Here is a 19,138-nt window from a genome sequence, read left to right on the forward strand (position 1 = left end):
GGTAAGCTAATCATTACTAAAGAGAAGATATTAGAAAGACTGACTATACTTAAAGCTGATGAATCACTAAGGCTGGATCGGATGCATTCAAGGATGAGTGGAAATGATTGAGCAATGAAATCAAAGTTGTTAAACTGAAACCTTTTTCCGCTCTTGCCTCAGACGCTCCAAACAAGCGCCAGTGTAAAACAAGTGCTGGGTCTGATCCTTGCTTTTGGAAACTACATGAATGGTGGGAACAGAAGTCGTGGCCAGGCAGACGGTTTTGGTCTAGAGATCCTTCCCAAGCTCCGGGATGTGAAGAGCAGTGTAAGTATATGATAGGTGCACTAATTGTGACCATTTGGCTGCTTTCAAACAAAGCTGAATTGACATTCATTAGTAATCTTCCAACTGTCTGCTTTTGCGGTCGTATACTGCTGTGATCAAGCAACATACAGGCAGTGTCTACAGCTAAATTAGGGGAACATGGTGATGGGTATCTGCAGGAAAATGCAGTAATCTGGACATCGAGGTATCTTGAGCATTTATGCAGTGCTTGTAGATGTTGACTTACCCCTGCTGAGGCACTAATCAAAATTGTGATCCGGCATCTCTTCCAATGGTTATCACCATCATTTGAGAAAGTGGACACTGAGAAAATGATGTCTTCATTCCAGGAACAGATGATTTTGGTTCAAAAGGCTGATGTGGGTTCCACTTGTCGTTGGTTCTCAAACACACAAGCAGAAGTGTAAGGGGGCAGTTGTCAGCACTGACTCTTGCGTAGTTACAAAAGAGGCACTCATTGAGATATGCTGCATCCATGTGACATTGTATTGGTCAAAGAGCACATTAGGGAAAAGGTACTTTGTGGCCCATGTAAGCCTGCTATATCGAGTGCTCGTCAGAAAGAGGAAAGGTTCTTTAAAAGGCAATGTGCAAGAGATCTAGCTTTGCAGGCTAATGGATGGTTTTGTAGGCAAAGATTTTCTGCTAACTTAATGTATGCAAAGCGATTTTCCTGTTGGAACACAATTTGTAATTTTGAGCAAATGCCAGTTGTTCAAATACTGGTCAGAATTATTTTTGGCAAATTGCGAATGGTCTTTTAAGAAAACGTGACCATTTTAAGAGCTGTAAGCACTACAATTCCCAGTTTGGGGATCAGTAAATCCTGAACAAGATAAATATTTCATTTCATTTCGAGATAATTTATTTGAAAGAAAGGACTCCAACCAGACATTGGTGTCTCTTCTGAAATAGAAGAGAATGAGAACGGAGAGGGAAGTTGTTGAATCTTTTCACTGAAACAAGTACGATTGGGGACAAACTTTGGGATGTGAGTTGCAAGAAGTTGTTGAGCCCAACAGCAAAGGAAATAAGCACATTTATCAAAAATAACACCGTGAGATGAACATGACTTCTTTTCCTTCAGTAGCACAGGACAGACTCAATTTGTTTCCAATTACTGAATCTGAAGACTATAAATATAGCTTTGGGTTATTTTTAATATGTGCTGAATCACTTCACAGCAAATTGGCCAGGAGATGTACAAGTGTGTGTCAGCCTATTGAGTTATTAGCAGTAATGTGAATTTCTGAATTGAGCCACCTTAGTGCCAGCATTGCTTGTAAAATATCAGTTACAAAGTCGTCCAGTTAAAATAGAGGGATGTGCAAAAGTAGCAGGACTGAACCTAGGATTGTTACCAAAGTATTCACTCATCTATATCCTAAGCTTTGGTTCAAACCTTAACCAAATACCTAACTTTGATGTTTATTTATTAATGTCACACGTAGGCTTACATTAAATAAGAAATGGCTTTCTGACCCAACAGACCATATCCAGTTGGCACCATTGTCAATTCACTTCAACCTTATTGATGATTGATTAACTGTGAAGTAAATACCCTTCTGGTTGCTCACCTGTCTTCAGAATGCAACTCCAACCAACAAGAGGCAGACTTGATGGGCCAGTTGGTCATTTACTGCTCAGCAATTTTCCGACTGCTTTTATTTTCCAGCAGGACTGAAGCCAGGAGTATTCGCTCATCTATATCCTAAACTTCGGTTCAAACCTGAGCCAGACACCTAATCATACATTTTCTTACACTGTATGAAAAATAATTCCCTATATTTATAAATACACCTGTATTTTCTAATTCTGCTTTGTTTATTAGCTTCATACTTGCATGCTCCTATGTTGCGACCACAGTTGTTAAAAACCTGATTGCCTGTTAATGATGTATTTCTGCTTGTTTGAGGTCTACGCAGTGTCTGGATCCTAATTAAATGCGAATAAGTTCAGCTCCTTGAACTTGTTATCATAGCTTAAAGCATGAGCCTTGAAATTAATTTTGAAATAAAGATTTTGTTTTCTTTAAGCAGAGAGTTCCAGTGACCTAACGAAACGATTAGAGGAGTTAATAATCCTTGCAAGTGTGGGAGCCGAAATAACATGAATAGTTGCAATGACAATATCGCTGAAGCACTACTGGGTTAATGACTACCAATATTGATCATTTCCCGCCTCCATACCATCAGTAACCTCTCCGTTCCCTCAGTTTATTTAGTTTAATTGGTTATTTCATTTATCCAAAATAAGAGCAACCTCACTCAGTCATAACATGAATGGATGTCAGGAATAGATAAAAATGAACAGAAAAATCACTTTTTTTAAAAATGAAGTGGTTTATCACAAATTCATGTATCTTTTCTGTCACAGATTACTGACAATGGCACCCAGTCTCACGGGGTCAGCTATCTTTTTTACCCAAGAGCTTTTTTAAAAAAAAAGTCTGAAGCAAAAGTTATTGGGAACTACAAGTTTAGTTTAAAGTTTATTTATTAGTGTCACAAGGAGGCTTGCATTAACACTGCAATGAAGTTACTGTGAAAATCCCCTCGTCGCCACACTCTGGCGCCTGTTCGGGTACACTGAGGGAGAATTTGGCATGGCCGATGCACCTAACCAGCATGTTTTTCGGACTGTGGGAGGAAACAGGAGCACCTGGAAGAAACCCACGCAGATGCAGGCAGAATGTGCAAACTCTGCACGCACAGTAACCCAAACCAGGAATGGAACCTGGGTCCTTGGCAATGTGAGGCAGCAGTGCTAACTACTGTGCTGCCCAAGGTGGAAAAATCACTATATGTCAAATAACTGGCAATTTGCCGCGTGCCTCTGGTAGAATACATAAATTCCATATAAATGAAATGTGTTGAATTTAAATATCAACAGAAAAATGTCAAAATTAAAATAAGACAATGCTAGTCCTGAATTAATTGGTTTTTACTTTTTTTTTCCTAGCATCTCCAGTATCATGCATGCTAAAGTTTTGCCCCCACAAAAAAAAACCCAGCTCTTTTCTTGACTTTTTGTTTAATGCATTTTTATGACTGATAAAGATGTCTAAAGCAAGACGCCTTCATCTGGCAACCATCGTATGTATTTTTGATCCATCTGAGCGTTTTTGCAGGTTGCAGGAGAGTAGCAGGTTTCCAGGATTTTGGGGACTTTCACCAGTGTCTGTATCTGCCATGGTTGTCATTGTGGGAGGTAATAAAGATTCCACTATATTGCCTTGTGTCAAATTACTTTTTATCTCTTTTCAGGATAACAGCATTAACCTCCTGTTCTATCTGGTTTCCTATTATTTGCGTAATTTTGACAAGGTATGTTTTTAATATTTCTGACTGAAATTATACGTTGGGAATTTTTATAAAGTTTTTATGTACAAGCTGGGAATTACTTTAGTTTCGCTAAAATGAAATTGTGCATGTGTAAGTTAGTAGATAGAGGTGCAGGGAAAATGTTCTGGTTCATAAGTTCCAAATGTCTTGTCTCAGGATGCAGGTACAGAACAAAGTATCTTCCCCATGCCAGAACCACAGGACTTATTTCAAGCTTCCCAGATGAAGTTTGAGGATTTTGAGAAGGACCTGCGTAAATTAAAGAAGGACTTAAAAGGTAAATGGTTTTCCCTCTATTGTTGCCTCATGGGCAGAGCACACATCACCTCATTTTATTGGGCTGACAGGAGCTCCTAACAGAAGGATTACCAATTCACTGATTACCCAGTCCAGAGTGCAGTTAGTCCTTTGAAAATAAGCTTGGCTTTTGTGTGTACTGTACTTGTATAAAATGTAATACAAGCAGTGTCTCAAAGTCAGCAACTATAGGACTGAGGCCATGTTGGATTTTGGGTTGAGCGGTTCAGGTCAAGCGGCGTAGGGACAAGAGTGTCTCAGCGCAGGAATAAACCAGTACGTAAGCTATAAGGTGGCTAACTAGTCAGGAACTAAACCATGTTAATGGACCACCTAACTGAATTGCCCATATAAGTTGATTTTTTGTAAATTTTGCTCGATTTGAAATTGAAGCATGACATCTTCTAAAAGTGCCCGGTTTCTGGACAGTGTGGCAGAGGAAACTTTAGTGGTGAAATTTTAGTTTTAGTTTATTAGTGTCACACACAGGCTTACAGTAGCACTACAATGAAGGTACTGTGAAAATCCCCTAGTCGCCACACTCCAGTGCCTGCTCAGGTACACTGAGGGAGAATTTAGCATGGCCAATGCACCGAACCAGCACGTCTTTCGGACTGTGGGAGGAAACCGGAGCACCTGGGGGAAACCCACGCAGACACGTGGAAAACGTGCAGACTCCGCACAGACAGTGACCCAAGCCAGGATTTGAACCTGAGTCCCTGGCACTGAGACAACAGTGCTACCCACTGTGCCACCATGCCATAATGCATGAAAAAAAACTCACTGCATTTTGCCAGGAAGTTTATTATTTTTAATGTTTATTTTTTGTTAGTGTTACAAGTAGGCTTACATTAACACTGCAACGAAGTTACTGTGAAAACCTCCCAAGTCGCCACATTCTGGTGCGTGTTCGGGTGCACTGAGGGAGAATTTAGCATGGCCAATGCACTTAACCAGCACGTCTTTCGGACTGTGGGAGGAAACTGGAACACCCAGAGGAAACCCACTCAGACATGGAGAACATGCAGACTCTGCATAGTGACCTAAGCCAGGAAGCGAACCCGGCTCCCTGGCACTGAGGGATAGCAGTGCTAACCACTATGCCACCGTGCTACCTGCTGATGATACTGCAGCTACAAGTGGGCTATAAAAGAACCTCCTGGTTAAACACTCTGCATAACAGCTACAACTTGCTAATCCAATTCCATTGCCACTAATATATGATGTAAAGTGAAAATAAGAATGACATATTGAGAGCACAAAGGTGGCACAGGTGTTTTTCAAATTTAAATTTCACTCATGATGTTGGTTACGGGTGGCACAGTGGTTAGCACTGCTGCCTCACAGCGCCAGGGACCCAATTCAATTCCTGGCTTGGTTCACACTCTGTGCAGAGTTTGCACATTCTCCTTGTGTCTGTGTGGGTTTCCTCTGGGTGCTCTGGTTTCCTCCCACAGTCCAAAAGAATATGCTGGTTAGGATCATCGGCCATGCTAACGTCTCGAACCTCAGTGTACCCGAACAGGCACCGAAGTGTGGCGGCTCGGGGATTTTCACACTACCTTCATTGCAGTGTTAAAATAATGTGACACAAATAAATAAACTTTAAACTGGTTTCATTTTATACATGTGCACATTTTCATTATTGATTGAGCTGGGCTTAGTCAGACATTTAAATATAATGGCCCACCTCATGGTTGGCGTGTATTGATGGTTGCAGGTGAGTTGGGGACATTTCCTTTATCATGGAAATGATGTGAGTTTTTTTGTTCACTTTTCATTGAACGGTCATGTTAGTGTCCAGTGTTGTATTCGTCACTCTGTGATGAGGCTGAGCTTGCAGTCTCAGCTGCCCTTCCCTTTCAAGCATTGTAAGGAAGATCACTCACAGTGGGGATAATTGAAATGTTGCAGGTGAACTCAAAGCTCTGCAAGGACTCTGCCAGTCAATGCCCTGAGATAGTTCCAATTTAGAGAGGACTGACACTGCCCTTTTAATCCTTCATTTTCTTTCCTTGACCTCTCACACTGCCCAGGAAGACTGACCTCTCCCACTTCACTCCTCCATGCCCCTGACCCCATTCCACACACCCATCCTTGCCAGTCCCAAGTCTCCATGCGAGCTGCCATTCTCCTGTTCCCCTCCCTCGTGCTGTAAAGTTCAACAAGGAAAATGGCTTTCCTCAGACACAACTGCACAAAATGGGGAGGTGGTAGCGTCATGGTATTGTCACTGGGCTAGTAACCCAGAGACCCAGGGTAATGTTCTGGGGACCCAGGTTTGAATCCCACGAGGGTAGATGGTGAAATTTGAATTCAATAAAATCCCTGGAATTAAAAGGTGAATGATGATCGTGAAAACATTGTCGATTGTTGTAAAAACCGATCTGGTTCACTAATGTCCTTTAGGGAAGGAAATCTGCCATCCCTACCTGGTCTGGCCGACATGAGACTCCAGATCCACAGCAACCAGGTTGACTCTTAAATGCCCTGGGATAGGTAATAAATGCTGGTCCAGCCAGCAACGCCCACACCCCATGAACGAATCAAAATTAAATTAAACAGACTAGTGGATGCCACCTTTTCGCAACGTGAAGAGATTCTTATGTGCCGTTGACTTTATCCTAAGTTAGGAGTTGAGTTTAAAGCTAATCTGCGAATACGCCACCACCAATTTGTTCAGTTTGCAAGCCTGACCCCAAGTTTCTGGTGACATGTCATTGTAATTCTCAGTAAGAAGTCTCACAACACCAGGTTAAAGTCCAACAGGTTTATTTGATAGCACGAGCTTTTGGAGCGCTGCCCCTTCATCAGGCAAGTGCCTTGTAAGAGAGAATTGTAATTCTCCACATCGCTCTCATTTTGACATCTCTTGTCCTTGTTCTGTTGCTTACTAACCTCCTGTGCGGAACCTTGTCGAAAGCCTTCCAAAAATCCAAATATGCCACATCCACAGGTTCCCCCCCTTTATCTGCGCTGTTGGTTGCATCCTCTGAAAACTTTTAATAGGTTTGCCAAACGTGATTTTCCTTTCATAAATCCATGTTGACTCTGCCCGTTCCTACCATTGTTTTCTAAGTATCCTGTTATCAATGCCTTAATAACAGATTCTGACATGCTGATGTCAAGTTAATTGGTCTGTAGTCCCCTGTTTTCTCTCCTCCCTCCTTGAATAATGGGGTTATATGTGTTACCTACCAATCTGCTGGAAGCATTCCAGAATCTATATGATAATCAATGCATTCACGACCTCTACACCATCCCTTTCAATACTCTGCTGATGGAAACCATCAGCTCAATGGGATTTAGCAACATTCAGTCCTATTAATTTCTCCAGTCCTTTTTTACTGGTACTAATAGAACATTACAGCGCAGTACAGGCCCTTCGGCTCTAGATATTGCGCCGACAGTGGAACCAATCTAAAGCCCCTCTAATCTACCCTATTCCAATATCATCCATATGTTTATCCAATAACCATTTGAATGCTCTTAATGTTGACATGTCCACTACTGCTGCAGGCAGGGCATTCCATGCCCTTACTACTCTGAGTAAAGAACCTACCTCTAACATCTGTCCTATATCTCTCACCCCTCAATTTAAAGCTATGTCCCCTCGTGCTAGCCATCACCATCCGAGGAAAAAGGCTCTCACTATCCACCCTATCTAATCCTCTGATCATCTTGTATGCCTCTATTAAGTCACCTCTTAACCTTCTTCTCTCTAACAAAAACAACCTCAAGCCCCTCAGCCTTTCCTCATACGATTTTCCCACCATACCAGGCAACATCCTGGTAAATCTCCTCTGCACCCTTTCCAACACTTCCACATCTTTCCTATAATACGGCGACCAGAACTGTACGCAATACTCCAAATGCGGCCGTACCAGAGTTTTGTACAGTTGCAGCATGACCTCCTGGCTCCGAAGCTCAATCCCTCTACCAATAAAAGCTAACGCACCGTACGCCTTCTTAACAACCCTATCAACCTGGGTGCCAACTTTCAGGGATCTATGCACATGGACACCTAGATCCCTCTGTTCATCCACACTACCAAGTATCTTGCCATTAGCCCAATACTCTGTATTCCTGTTACTCCTTCCAAAGTGAATCACCTCACACTTTTCCGCATTAAACTCCATTTGCCACCTCTCAGCCCAGCTCTGCAGCTTATCTATGTCCCTCTGTAACCTGCCACTTCCCTCCGCACTGTCTACAATTTCTTTCAGTTTGTTCTTTCTAGTCCCTTCGTTCTGAAGTATTTCTGGAAAATTTTTTGTTTGTATCCTCCTCCATAAAGACGCAACGTTGGCTCAATTCTTTCGCCACAGATGCTCTCAGACCTGCTGAGATTTTCCAACATTTTGCTTGACACTATTTGTTTCATTTCTCTGCCATTTCCTTGTTCCCCAATATAAATTATCCTATATTTGCCTCTAATAAATCCACATTTGTCTTCACTAATCTTTTCCTACTTGCATACCTGGAGAAAATATGCTTCTCATGAATCTACTTTCATGTTCCATTTTTTTCCTTTTGACAGTTTCTTGATCCTCCTTTGCTGAATTCTAAAATGTTGCCAATCCGTGGATTTACTAAGGTTATAGGTCTCTTCCTTGGACCTAATTCAATCTTTACCACCTTGGCCATGGTTGGATTATCTTTCCTGCCAAGTAGTGCTTGTGCCTTTCAGGAATGTAAATTTGTTGCCAACCATGTATTAATTATTTAAATTAAATTAATTAGTAATGGCGGCACGGTAGCACAGTCGTTAGCCCTGCTGCTTCACAGCTCCAGGGACCTGGGTTCGATTCCCGGCTTGGGTCACTGTCTGTGTGGCGTTCGCACATTCTCCTTGTGTCTGCGTGGGTTTCCTCCGTGTGCTCCGGTTTCCTCCCACAGTCCAAAGATGTGCGGGTTAGGTTGATTGGCCATGCTAAAAAATTGCTCCTTTGTGTCCTGAGATGCGTAGATTAGAGGGGTTAGCGGGTAAAATATGTAGGGATATGTGGGTAGGGCCTGGTTGCGATTGTGGTCGGTGCAGACTCGATGGGCCAAATGGCCTCTTTCTGCACTGTAGGGTTTAGAACCATAGAAAATTAGAGCTCAGAAACAGACCTTTTGGCCCTTCTTGTCTGTGCCGAACCATTTTCTGCCTAGTCCCACTGGCCATATTCCTCCACAGCCCTCTCATCCATGAACCCGTCCAAGTTTTTCTTAAATGTTAAAAGTTAAAAGCATTTACCACTTTATCCGGCTGCTCATTCCACACTCCCACCACTCTCTGCGTGAAGAAGCCCCCCCCCCCCCCCCTAATATTCCCTTTAAACTTTTCTCCTTTCACCTTTAACCTTTCTATGATTCTATGAAATTCTAGCAATTGCCTGTCTATTGTCATAGCTTTTTAATGTAGGTCCCCAATCTACCACAGCCAATTTGCCCCTCATACCTTTGTTTTTTTGTTTTGATTTCAGATCCAAATTTCAGATTGAACGGCATCTCTTGCCAACTTAATGTGAATCCCCTCCGCGTTATGATCACCCTCCCCTCAAGGCTCCTTTATGAGATTATTAATTAGTCCTGTCATATTGGACCTTATTAGATCTAAAATGACCCATTCTCTAATGTGTTCCTCAACATATTGTTCTGGAGAACCATCTTGTATTAATCCTCCACGGTATTAATGCTAATCAGGTTTACCCAGTCTATATGTAGAACGAAGTTCCCTATAATTTTCTTATTTATACCTGCTCTGCATCACCCATAATTTCCTGAGCTACTCCTACAAATGTTTGCTGCCTCGGGCTGTTTCTGAGCTCCACCCAAAGTGATTCTACATTTTGAACTTCTGATCTAAAATACTCCCTCACCAATGTATTGATCGTATCCTTTATCAAAAATGCTACCCCACCTCATTTTCTTTTTATCCAATCCCCCTTGATTGCTGAATATTTTTGAACATTCAGTTGCCAGCCTCGGTCACCCTGTAGCCATGTCTCCATTAATGGCAGTTAGATCATATCTGCTGGCTTCCAATTGTGCTGTCAATTCACCTGCCTTGTTGTAAATGTGTGCATTCAGACCGAGTGCCTTTAATTCTGACATTTATATTTTTGCAACCTCTAAACTTTCTAAAGCTTGTATACTTTGTCCCTTCCTGCCATACTCAGATTATGATTCCCCTTATTGCTACCATGTTCTCTTGTCTTGTCCCCTCTAATTTATCTGATTCCTCAGCCCCATTATTTAGTTTAAAGCCCTTTCTACTTTCCTAGTTACATGACTCACTGGAATACTCCTCCCAACAACGTTTTAAGTGTAGGCTGCTCTGACTGTACAGCTCCCATTTTCCCTAGTACTGGTGCCAGTGCCCCGTGAATCAACACATTTTTCCCACACCAGTCTTTGAGCCACACATTTAATTCTCTTATTTACCATACTCTGACTTAGTCATTGAGCCGATATTTGCTCCATTTGCTCGAGGTTCAGGTTATTAATTCAGATTACCTTTGAGGTTGTACATTTTGGTCTAGCCTCTGGTTCCTAATACTCTCTAAACTAAACTGCTTCTCAAGTCCTGCCTATGTCTTTCATCCTCTCCCTCCCACTGCAGCACAGAGCAGATGTCCCGAACCCTGCCAATGGGCATGCAACATAACCTTCCAGACTCCTTGTTCTTGGCTATAGAAATATGTCTGTCTCTCTGACTGTACTGCCCCATGCTGCCACTACATCCCTACTAACTTGTTAAAATGTGCCGTTATTTTAATATCATCGTATATACACTGACAGATCAATGTGCACAATAATTACCTATGTTGCAGTGAGGTTTTTTCATGCATTATGGCATGGTGGCACAGTGGATAGCACTGTTGCCTCACAGCGTCAGGGTTCAATTCCCGGCTTGAGTCACTGTTTGTGCGGAGACTGCACATTCTCCCCGTGTCTGTGTGGGTTTCCTCCGGGTGCTCCAGTTTCCTCCCACAGCCCAGAAAGACGTGCTGGTTAGGTGCATTGGCCGTGCTAAATTCTCCCTCAGTGTACCCGAACAGGCGCCAGAATGTGGCGACTGGGGGATTTTCACGGTGACATCATTCCAGTGTTGCTATAAGCCTACTTGTGACAGTAATTAATAAACTTTAAACTACTTTTCCAATTGCACGGAAACATTTGTGTATTTTGGATATGTACTAAATGCAGTAAATGTACTAAACAAATATTCTCATCAATTGCAGTGATGTCAGTAACACATGAAGGTCAACGCATTTCAGAAATATTTGACGATTAGCTTTTGGGGGGAAAGCAGTTTGTAATTCTAGGAGATAGTGGAGGAAAATAAATCCTGGCAGTTGAATGAAGATTCCTGACAGATGTTACTTTGCCCCCATTAGCCTGATCTTTGTAAAAGAAATGAAAACGTAGTTTATTTATTAAAGTTAAAATTGAACACAGGGCATTGTTGAAAATGAGCAGATTTTAGCTTCTAAAATAATAATGGTAAAAAAATTAAGATGTTGTTTGCTTTTATTGTGCAATAATTTAGATGCAGATTTAACAATCCAAGGGGGAAATATATTTACTATACCACAAATATTTTTGAACACAAATGGGTTTTTTTTCTCTCAGCCACCACAAATTAGATATTTGGAAACAATTAAACATAACATATACCAAAGTCAGATTAGGAGATTATAACTGGCTGTTTATTATTTTTAGGACAACTGTTTGAAATGGTACAAACATTTTGTATGCATCTTTTATGTTTAGAGAAGAGATTCTTTTTATTGCAAAAATAGGTTTTGAGTTGACTGCTCTTCCTCTTTCAGTGTCAGAAAAGCTGTTCTTTTAGGGTGGAAAGAGGGGTGGGGTAAGTAGTGATAAATTGGTTGACTGTAATAGGGGGAAGGAATAGCACTGAACTACTGTATGCATTTTGAATTGAGCTCTCAATGACTTTTTTTCACCTCCACATGTCATAGCTCCGTGGAAGCCCAATCTTGCCTTTCTTTGAGGCAACTGACATGTCGTTTGTGTAGCAACCTGATCTGCTTTTGATCGTCCGTAGCTGTCAGCATCCATCCTTGGCAGTCATGGCGAGTTATGGCTTTTTGCTCCGGTTCTATTCTATGCTGGAAATTCCAGCATACACCACATGACTTAAATCAACTCAACCCGCAGAGAGATGTTTTTAGATCACCAATCTTTGAAGAGAGCCAACATACCTTTTAGAAAATCAGTCTCTTGCAAATTCTACAGCTTTGACATCTCCCTCCTTCCCCCGCCCCCCGTTTTTAGCCCCAATCCCAAAACAAAATACAAACAATTAAATTATTTCACAGATTTGTTGTGAAATACATTCTATTCCATTCCACAGTATTGTTTAAATTCTAACAGTTTTGAGGCACCATTGGTTAAAAATATCCTGGATTTGCTTCAACGTGGCCTGCTAATTGGTCAAACTATACTCTAGGAAAGGGCGTCCATAAGTAATAGATTATTTCACTGCACACTGAACATGCACCACATGCATCAACATAATTGGTAGATTTTTTTGTGCATATAGCTCATTAAACACCTGTTTAGCAATAACTGCCTACATTGTGCACGATACTCAGAGTAGGTAGTTTTTTAAAAAGTTGAAACCTAAACTGTACAATCACTAGATATTGCAAATTAGTCCCCAATTCCACCTTAATGATTGCTGTTAAGTTAAGGACTTGCTAATTTGTGGTAACTACGACCATTCCTAATATTTCCAATTGGTTAGGCCAAGGATATAGTTGATTTTGCTACCCCCTTTTAAGTACCTTAGTGCACTGGCTGAAGAGAAAGACATGCTGTCAATATTGGTCTTGCACTCATCAGGGCAAATGATAGAATGCCAAATTTCAAAGGGAACAGCAATTTATAATGCTTGAGAAAAGGGTGCTGATTGGTTGGCACTGGTTGCAAAGAGGGCACCAGGGAAATATGGTCCCTCGCGCTTTTGTTTAATTCAATAATGGTTTTTTAAATTAGTTTATGGCATGTGGATGCGTGTCAACATTTATTTCCCATCCCTGATGGAAATTAAGAGTCAACTACATTGCTGTGGATCTGGAGTCACATGTAGGCCAGACCAGGTAAGGATGACAATTTTCCTTCACCAAAGGGACCTTGGTGAACCATATGGGGTTTTATGACTATTGACAAAGGTTCCACAACCATCATTAGATTTTTAATCCCAGATTTTTATTGAATTCAAATTTCACCATCTACCATGGTGGAATTTGAACCCAAGTCCCCAGAGTATTATCCTGGGTCTCTGGATTCATAGTCTAATGACTATAGCACTGTGCCACAGTTTCCCCTAATAGACAAAGACATGTTCTTTGTACCTGCAGAGGAGAGGTCCTATATATGAATATACGTAGCTTCTAGCAAGCATAAGTAAGCTACATGGCAAACCAGACAGATGATCCTGAATTGCTTTTTAGTGTAATACTTGTCATGCTTAGGATTGTTCAGCAAGTGCTATCCAATTACAGAATCACATCTCATGATCATACAGATGTGGGCGTTGGCAAAACCTAAATTTGAAGCCTTGTTTCTTTTAAGGAAGGTGTGCAGTTTTAATTTCCATCAATTTGAGTGATCTTGTTACTCTTTTTTTTAACTTTGCCCCAGTTACTGCAGTTCCTGACTGGGACTAGTTCTCACACATGCTTTGCTTCTGGTAATTTTGGTAAACTCTGCTCGTCACCCATTCCCGACTTCAGACGTACTTCCAAGAACAAAGTCAAATTTGTGGCAAGCTGCATATATTTACATATTGACATGGAAAGCGACATTACAGAAGAGATTAGAGCCATGATTTATCCCCCATGCTGAAGTTTATCTGGCTTGATAGATGACTTGCTGGGGAACCACTATTGCATGCTACTCGATTTAAGAGGCTCTGTGTTCAACAAAGTTAGACAACACAACTGAAAACATACAAGTAGGTATTCTTGCCATTATATACCTTGAAAGCTGTTGAAAGGCATTATAAATGGGTTCATGAGGTGACTGTGTGTTTAGCAAAAAGGATGTGCTCATCTGGTGAGAAGGTGCAGACCAAAAAGATTCCTGCCTTTTCTCAGCCTCCATTTACTCCAACACTGCCTCTGCCAGGCTCACATCTTTCAACCAGTTGTGACCTTCTGCACCTTCAAAACTTTCCATTTAGCCTTGTTTGTACTGAGTGTTGCTTTTAAAGCACTCTGTCCCTCCCTGTCTCGGTAATGTCCTCCAGCCCTACAAGAATGTGGTGTTCCTCCAACTCTGGCCTCTTGCACCTCCCAGCTGCTTTTGTCCTACCATTATTTGCTGTTCACTATCACGAAGCAGTTGAGGCTAAATTATTGTGTGATTTCAAGAAGAGATTAGATATAGCTCTTGGGGCTAAAGGGATCAAGGGACATGGGTGGAAAGCTGGAATCAGGATATTGAATTTGATGATCAGCCATGATCAAAATGAATGGCGGAGCAGACTCAAAAGGGCTACTCCTGCTTCTAGTTTCTATATTTCTCTTTAGTCACTAGCCCTATGCTTTTGAATTCCTTGGCCTCTCTACTAAATTCTCCTCCTTTTTAAGAGTTTAAAACACTGAACTGCCTTTTAGTTACCACTCTTAGGGTGGAATTTTACCGGCACGTCCGCCCAAGGTTCGTACAATCCCGCCCGAGGCCAATGAAGAATGGAATCAGGACAGGCGTGCCGGTAAAATTCTGGCCTTAGTATCTTCTTCTCCTTGAGCTTGGTGTAGCACTTTGTCTGATTGTGTTCCAGTGAAGCACCTTACATTTTCGATGTCATGTGCACAGATACTAGATTAGTGAAAAGCTTTGTATTACATAGCATTCCTGACTAAAAGTTGTTTGGTATTGGATCCAATTCATCTTTTAAGTTTTATATTCATGCCATTTATCTTTAGTAGTTCTCTTTTTGAAAGAATTTGTCGGTTCAAATGTGAAGCAAGCGTTGGTCTCTTACTTTGTAAAACTGTTTGTTTTTTAAAAAAATTGTACAAGATCCAGAAGAAAAAAAACGAAGTTGATGGACTATATTGATCTAAGATCCTGCAGCCTTGTTCCTCATTTAGATAAATGACTGTAAACTGAGCAAACAGACTGGAAAGGTTGCCTTGCCTGCCTGTCGCCTCCTCTCGATGTTTAGCAAACGTCTGCGGCTAAATGTAGTTTGTTCAGACTAACAACACACTTTGCGTAGGGATTTAGTCTGGCAAACGAAGGACTCCCTGCAGGCAAATTGCATTGACGATGAGTCAAATGTTCATGTACTGAAGGTGACAGAGTGTGCTTGTTCGAAACGCTTTCTACCAAAATACCCATCTGCTGCTACTCTGGTTTATGTCCTGCTGCCTTTAAAATTCACCAACTTAGCCAGAAAGCCGCAGAGTGGGGTGCGAAAGCTGATTGTGTTTTTTTTCTTAATATTCAAAACAGGAATGGTCTGTAAAGGAAGTTAGATTTTAAAAAGCCTACTGCAACTTCATTATTTTCCTGGTCAAGTTTTTTTTGTAAGTTATATCCAATCGAAGTCCCTAGCAGAGAGACATTACAGATCCAAGTTGACTAGACAGACTGCCCATTTCCTTTCCGGGCAAGTTACTTTTTTATAAGTTATCTCAGTCTGTGTGGCTTTTGCAGCTCTGCTGAAGTGGAGCGGGAACAGGTTGGCTGCCACTACCATTTTCAGTCAACTTTTCCTTCCCTTCCTCCTCTCCCCACACCCACAGCCATTCCTTTCCAGGGTATGTTTCATTCGCTGTTGGCATCTCTTCGATTAGTGTGGCTTGGGCTGGTAAGGAACTCGAACACAGGTCAAACCTGTGCAGCACCCCACCGCCCCCCATTTTGTTTCTCTGAGTAATAATGCTCATCAATAGATAATGCTTCCAAGCCAGCCTGAGGCTCTTCCTTGAAGCATTGCGGCACTGACGTTAATGACTGGGAGGAGCTTGTTACCAATTGTTCAGAATGACGACAAGGTGTCCATCAAGCTGTATCACACTTTGACTCGCAACATCTTAATTATGAGGCAGAGTGGAGACTGAGAAGGGAAGAAAGCAAATTTTGCACTCCAGATAGCACCACCTCCTCAGAGATCATGCTCATGTGCGAAGAGATCTGTTGGTTGAATATCGGCCCGTTCGGTCACATGAAGACGGAAGCTCAGACCCCCCCCCCGCCGAGTGGATGTCATCCTCAAATTGAGGGGGACAGCCTGCAACGATTGATATTAATGTTGAACTATGCTGTGCAGCCTTCAAATTGAAATGTTCTCTTTTTTTTGTTATGAATTGTCAGTAAATTTGGGAACTTCAGGCCTTTATGCCTTATTGCTGCAGCGGCTGGTTCCTTCACCCAAAGATCAATGGGCACATTACACAGCCTGGGGTGTTGGTGCACCTTAAATGCAATGTTCATGAACTTGAGCTAACGTTTCAAGTCGAGAAACTTTCGTTGAATGCCAGAGGCCTGATGGAGGGACATGCTGAGAGTTTTCAACATTGGCGGTACTTTTGGTTTTGTGTTTTTGCTTTATATTTAATGTTGTAGTCATTAGTTTCTGTATGATTTCATTTTACATGAGCGAGCCAGCATGCAGTTTAAAAAATCCACTTAAAATCAATTTCCTTGGCTCTTTGTATCCCTGCTGGCTCTTTGGAAGAACAGTTGTACTTGGTTCTGCCGCGTACCAGTCCCCTTTTCGTTATTGTCCTCAACTCTTAAGGACCTAATTTTCAAGTGTCCTCCCAACTCCCTTTTGAAAATAATTGATGGAATCGGATCCCCACCTTTTCGTGTAGAATGTTCTACATCTCAGCAACTGAGTTGTGGGGGCAGGGGGACCTATTGCCAACGATTTTAAATCTAGGCCTACAGTTCTTGACCCACCTCTGTTTTTTCTCTAAATATGACCTTAACCTTCATGTGCCTTCCCAGTCCCATTCTTACCTTGCCAGCTTTAGCCTTCTATATCCTTTCAGCCAAACCTGATACAAGCTTCAGAAACAGTATCTGTCTCATTTGCAGTCCGATCTGAGGGTTGACTTTAGAAACATCAGAGTGTGGCCAACTTCCCTGTTTGCTGTGAAGCAGGGGGAAACTGGGAATGCAGATGTGTCTGTCAACATCACGAGGGAGGTTGCTTCGTTGGTATTTTGCCTGAAGAACTATGGGGGGAGTTTGTCTCTGCCCTCTAATTTAGCCTGTCTTGTTTTTTTTTCTTCCTGGATATATAGTTATGGCATTTTGTGTATTTGGAATATTTCTAATGGTGTTTTTGTGTCAGAGATCTGTGTTCCTCTGGGGAAATCAGGGCTCTGGTTCAAGGGATTTACTGCAGCTAATATTACACAGTATGAAGAGACTTACCAAGTTAACTCTTACAATGTAAAAGTACTTTCAACTTGGAGACTTTGTTTCATTACACTTCACTGGACATTCATGGAATGTGCCGAGATTTGCTGTTAATGTGGCTGGTAGCATATTTTCGCCCCCATACTGGGGGTGATTCTCCCAAAAGTGCTGAATTGGCGAGAAAACTGGTCTAGATCACGACTGTTTTTTCAGTGGGAGTTCAGACCCGAATCTCCCCTTTTGTGCAATGCAGAGATCACAATCTTTGAATATCATTAAAATCCCGGGGGTGTCCCAATCGCGGCCCCCACGACAATTCCCGGGCCAGCCCCGACCACCCCCAGACCAGGAGCGCCCTGATGTCCAGACTCGCACCCCAATCACTGGCTTTCCTCCGGCCCAGACTGACTCCCATGCAGAGTGGCAGCTGGACTCTCCCCACCCTCACTGATCGCCCCCTTGGCACTGCCGATGCCTGGTGGGCAGTGCCACGGTGCCTGCTGGGCATGAGTACTTTCCCCTGGGACAGTGCCAAGGAGCACAGGCTGGCACTGCCAGAGTGCCCATGCCCAGGGGGCACCGACCCCCTGGGGGGTCCCGATTTCCCCCCCCCCTTCACTCTGGTGGGGGTCTCCCGCTAGTTCCCCAAACATGGGGAGCTGCTCTAAAGCCCGCCGGAGTGAAGTACTCCTGGCGGGGTAGGAGATGCTAACGGGCCTGGAGAATTCAGTCCCGGGCCCGATAATCTCACGTAAAATAGAGTAAAAATACATTTAAAACAGATTAAAATCACTTGCCGGTTAAAATCTCTTCCTGCCGGTTTCCAGCGTGGTCCCGACTGCGCCTGTTCCCCGGCTCTGGGAGACGCGCACGCGTCGGGAACACATGTGTGAATCCCGCGAAGTGGCTGGCGCGCGAATCTCCCTCCCTGACGTGCCAGAAAATTTGTTGGTCGCGATGGGAGAATTGTCCTCACTATTACTTTCTCTTTGGGGAATAGTGGGGGAAATGGTGGAAGGATTTCCAAGCTGATTATCAGCTCGTTGAACAGTGTGTTGAATGCTCCTTCCGTGGTTAATATGTCCTGACGTTGGGCTCTAACCCAGAGCTTCTGGTCCAGCCGTAGGGATGTTATCACTGCACCAAAAAGCCTCCTTTTGTTCATATAATCATAGTGGTATTGTCACTGGACTACTAATCCAGAGACCCAGGGTAATCCTCTGGGGACCTGGGTTTGAATTCCACCACGCAAGATGGGGAAATTTGAATACAATAAAAATGGAATTAAAAGTCTAATGATCATTGAAAGTCTGACTACTAATGAAACTACTATTGACTTATGAAAACCCATGAGGTTCACTAATGTGCTTTAGGGAAGGAAATCTTCCATCCTCACTTGATCTGGTCTTGCAAGCTACGCAATTCAAGGGCAATTGGTAACAGGCAATAAATGGTGGTCCAACCAAAAATGTCCATATCCCATGAACAAATTTTTGAAAAAGTCCTGTTAGTGAGGAACCCCAATGATAGAAGCAGCCTAAGAATTCATAAACTCTCAAGGTTTCAAAAACTGTCGTGGAAAGTAAGCGGGTATTAGAATTTTTAACCAGACTTTGCGGGGGGAGGAGAAAAGGGGCTTACGATCACTGATCTTTAATTTTCCTTTGCTGCACAGGGTGCAGTGTATTCATTTTAATTTTGTGATAACCACAAGGATAATATCCTAAAGAGGTTAAGGCTCATGGGATACAAGGAGAAGTGGC

At 42.4% G+C, this 19,138-nt stretch overlaps 1 protein-coding gene across 1 annotated transcript in view; it reads left to right on the plus strand.

The window, feature by feature from the left end:
- The window catches only part of fmn2b (formin 2b), a 415,410-nt gene that overhangs the window by 263,780 nt on the left and 132,492 nt on the right, over window positions 1-19,138 (plus strand). The window contains exons 15-17 of the mRNA XM_078230648.1: window positions 163-309; window positions 3,597-3,656; window positions 3,831-3,951. Of these exons, the coding sequence (XP_078086774.1) occupies window positions 163-309; window positions 3,597-3,656; window positions 3,831-3,951 (328 nt within the window). The remainder of the gene's footprint in view (window positions 1-162; window positions 310-3,596; window positions 3,657-3,830; window positions 3,952-19,138) is intronic.

Source organism: Mustelus asterias, chromosome 15 (genome assembly GCF_964213995.1).
Source record: "Mustelus asterias chromosome 15, sMusAst1.hap1.1, whole genome shotgun sequence".
NCBI lineage: Eukaryota > Metazoa > Chordata > Chondrichthyes > Carcharhiniformes > Triakidae > Mustelus > Mustelus asterias.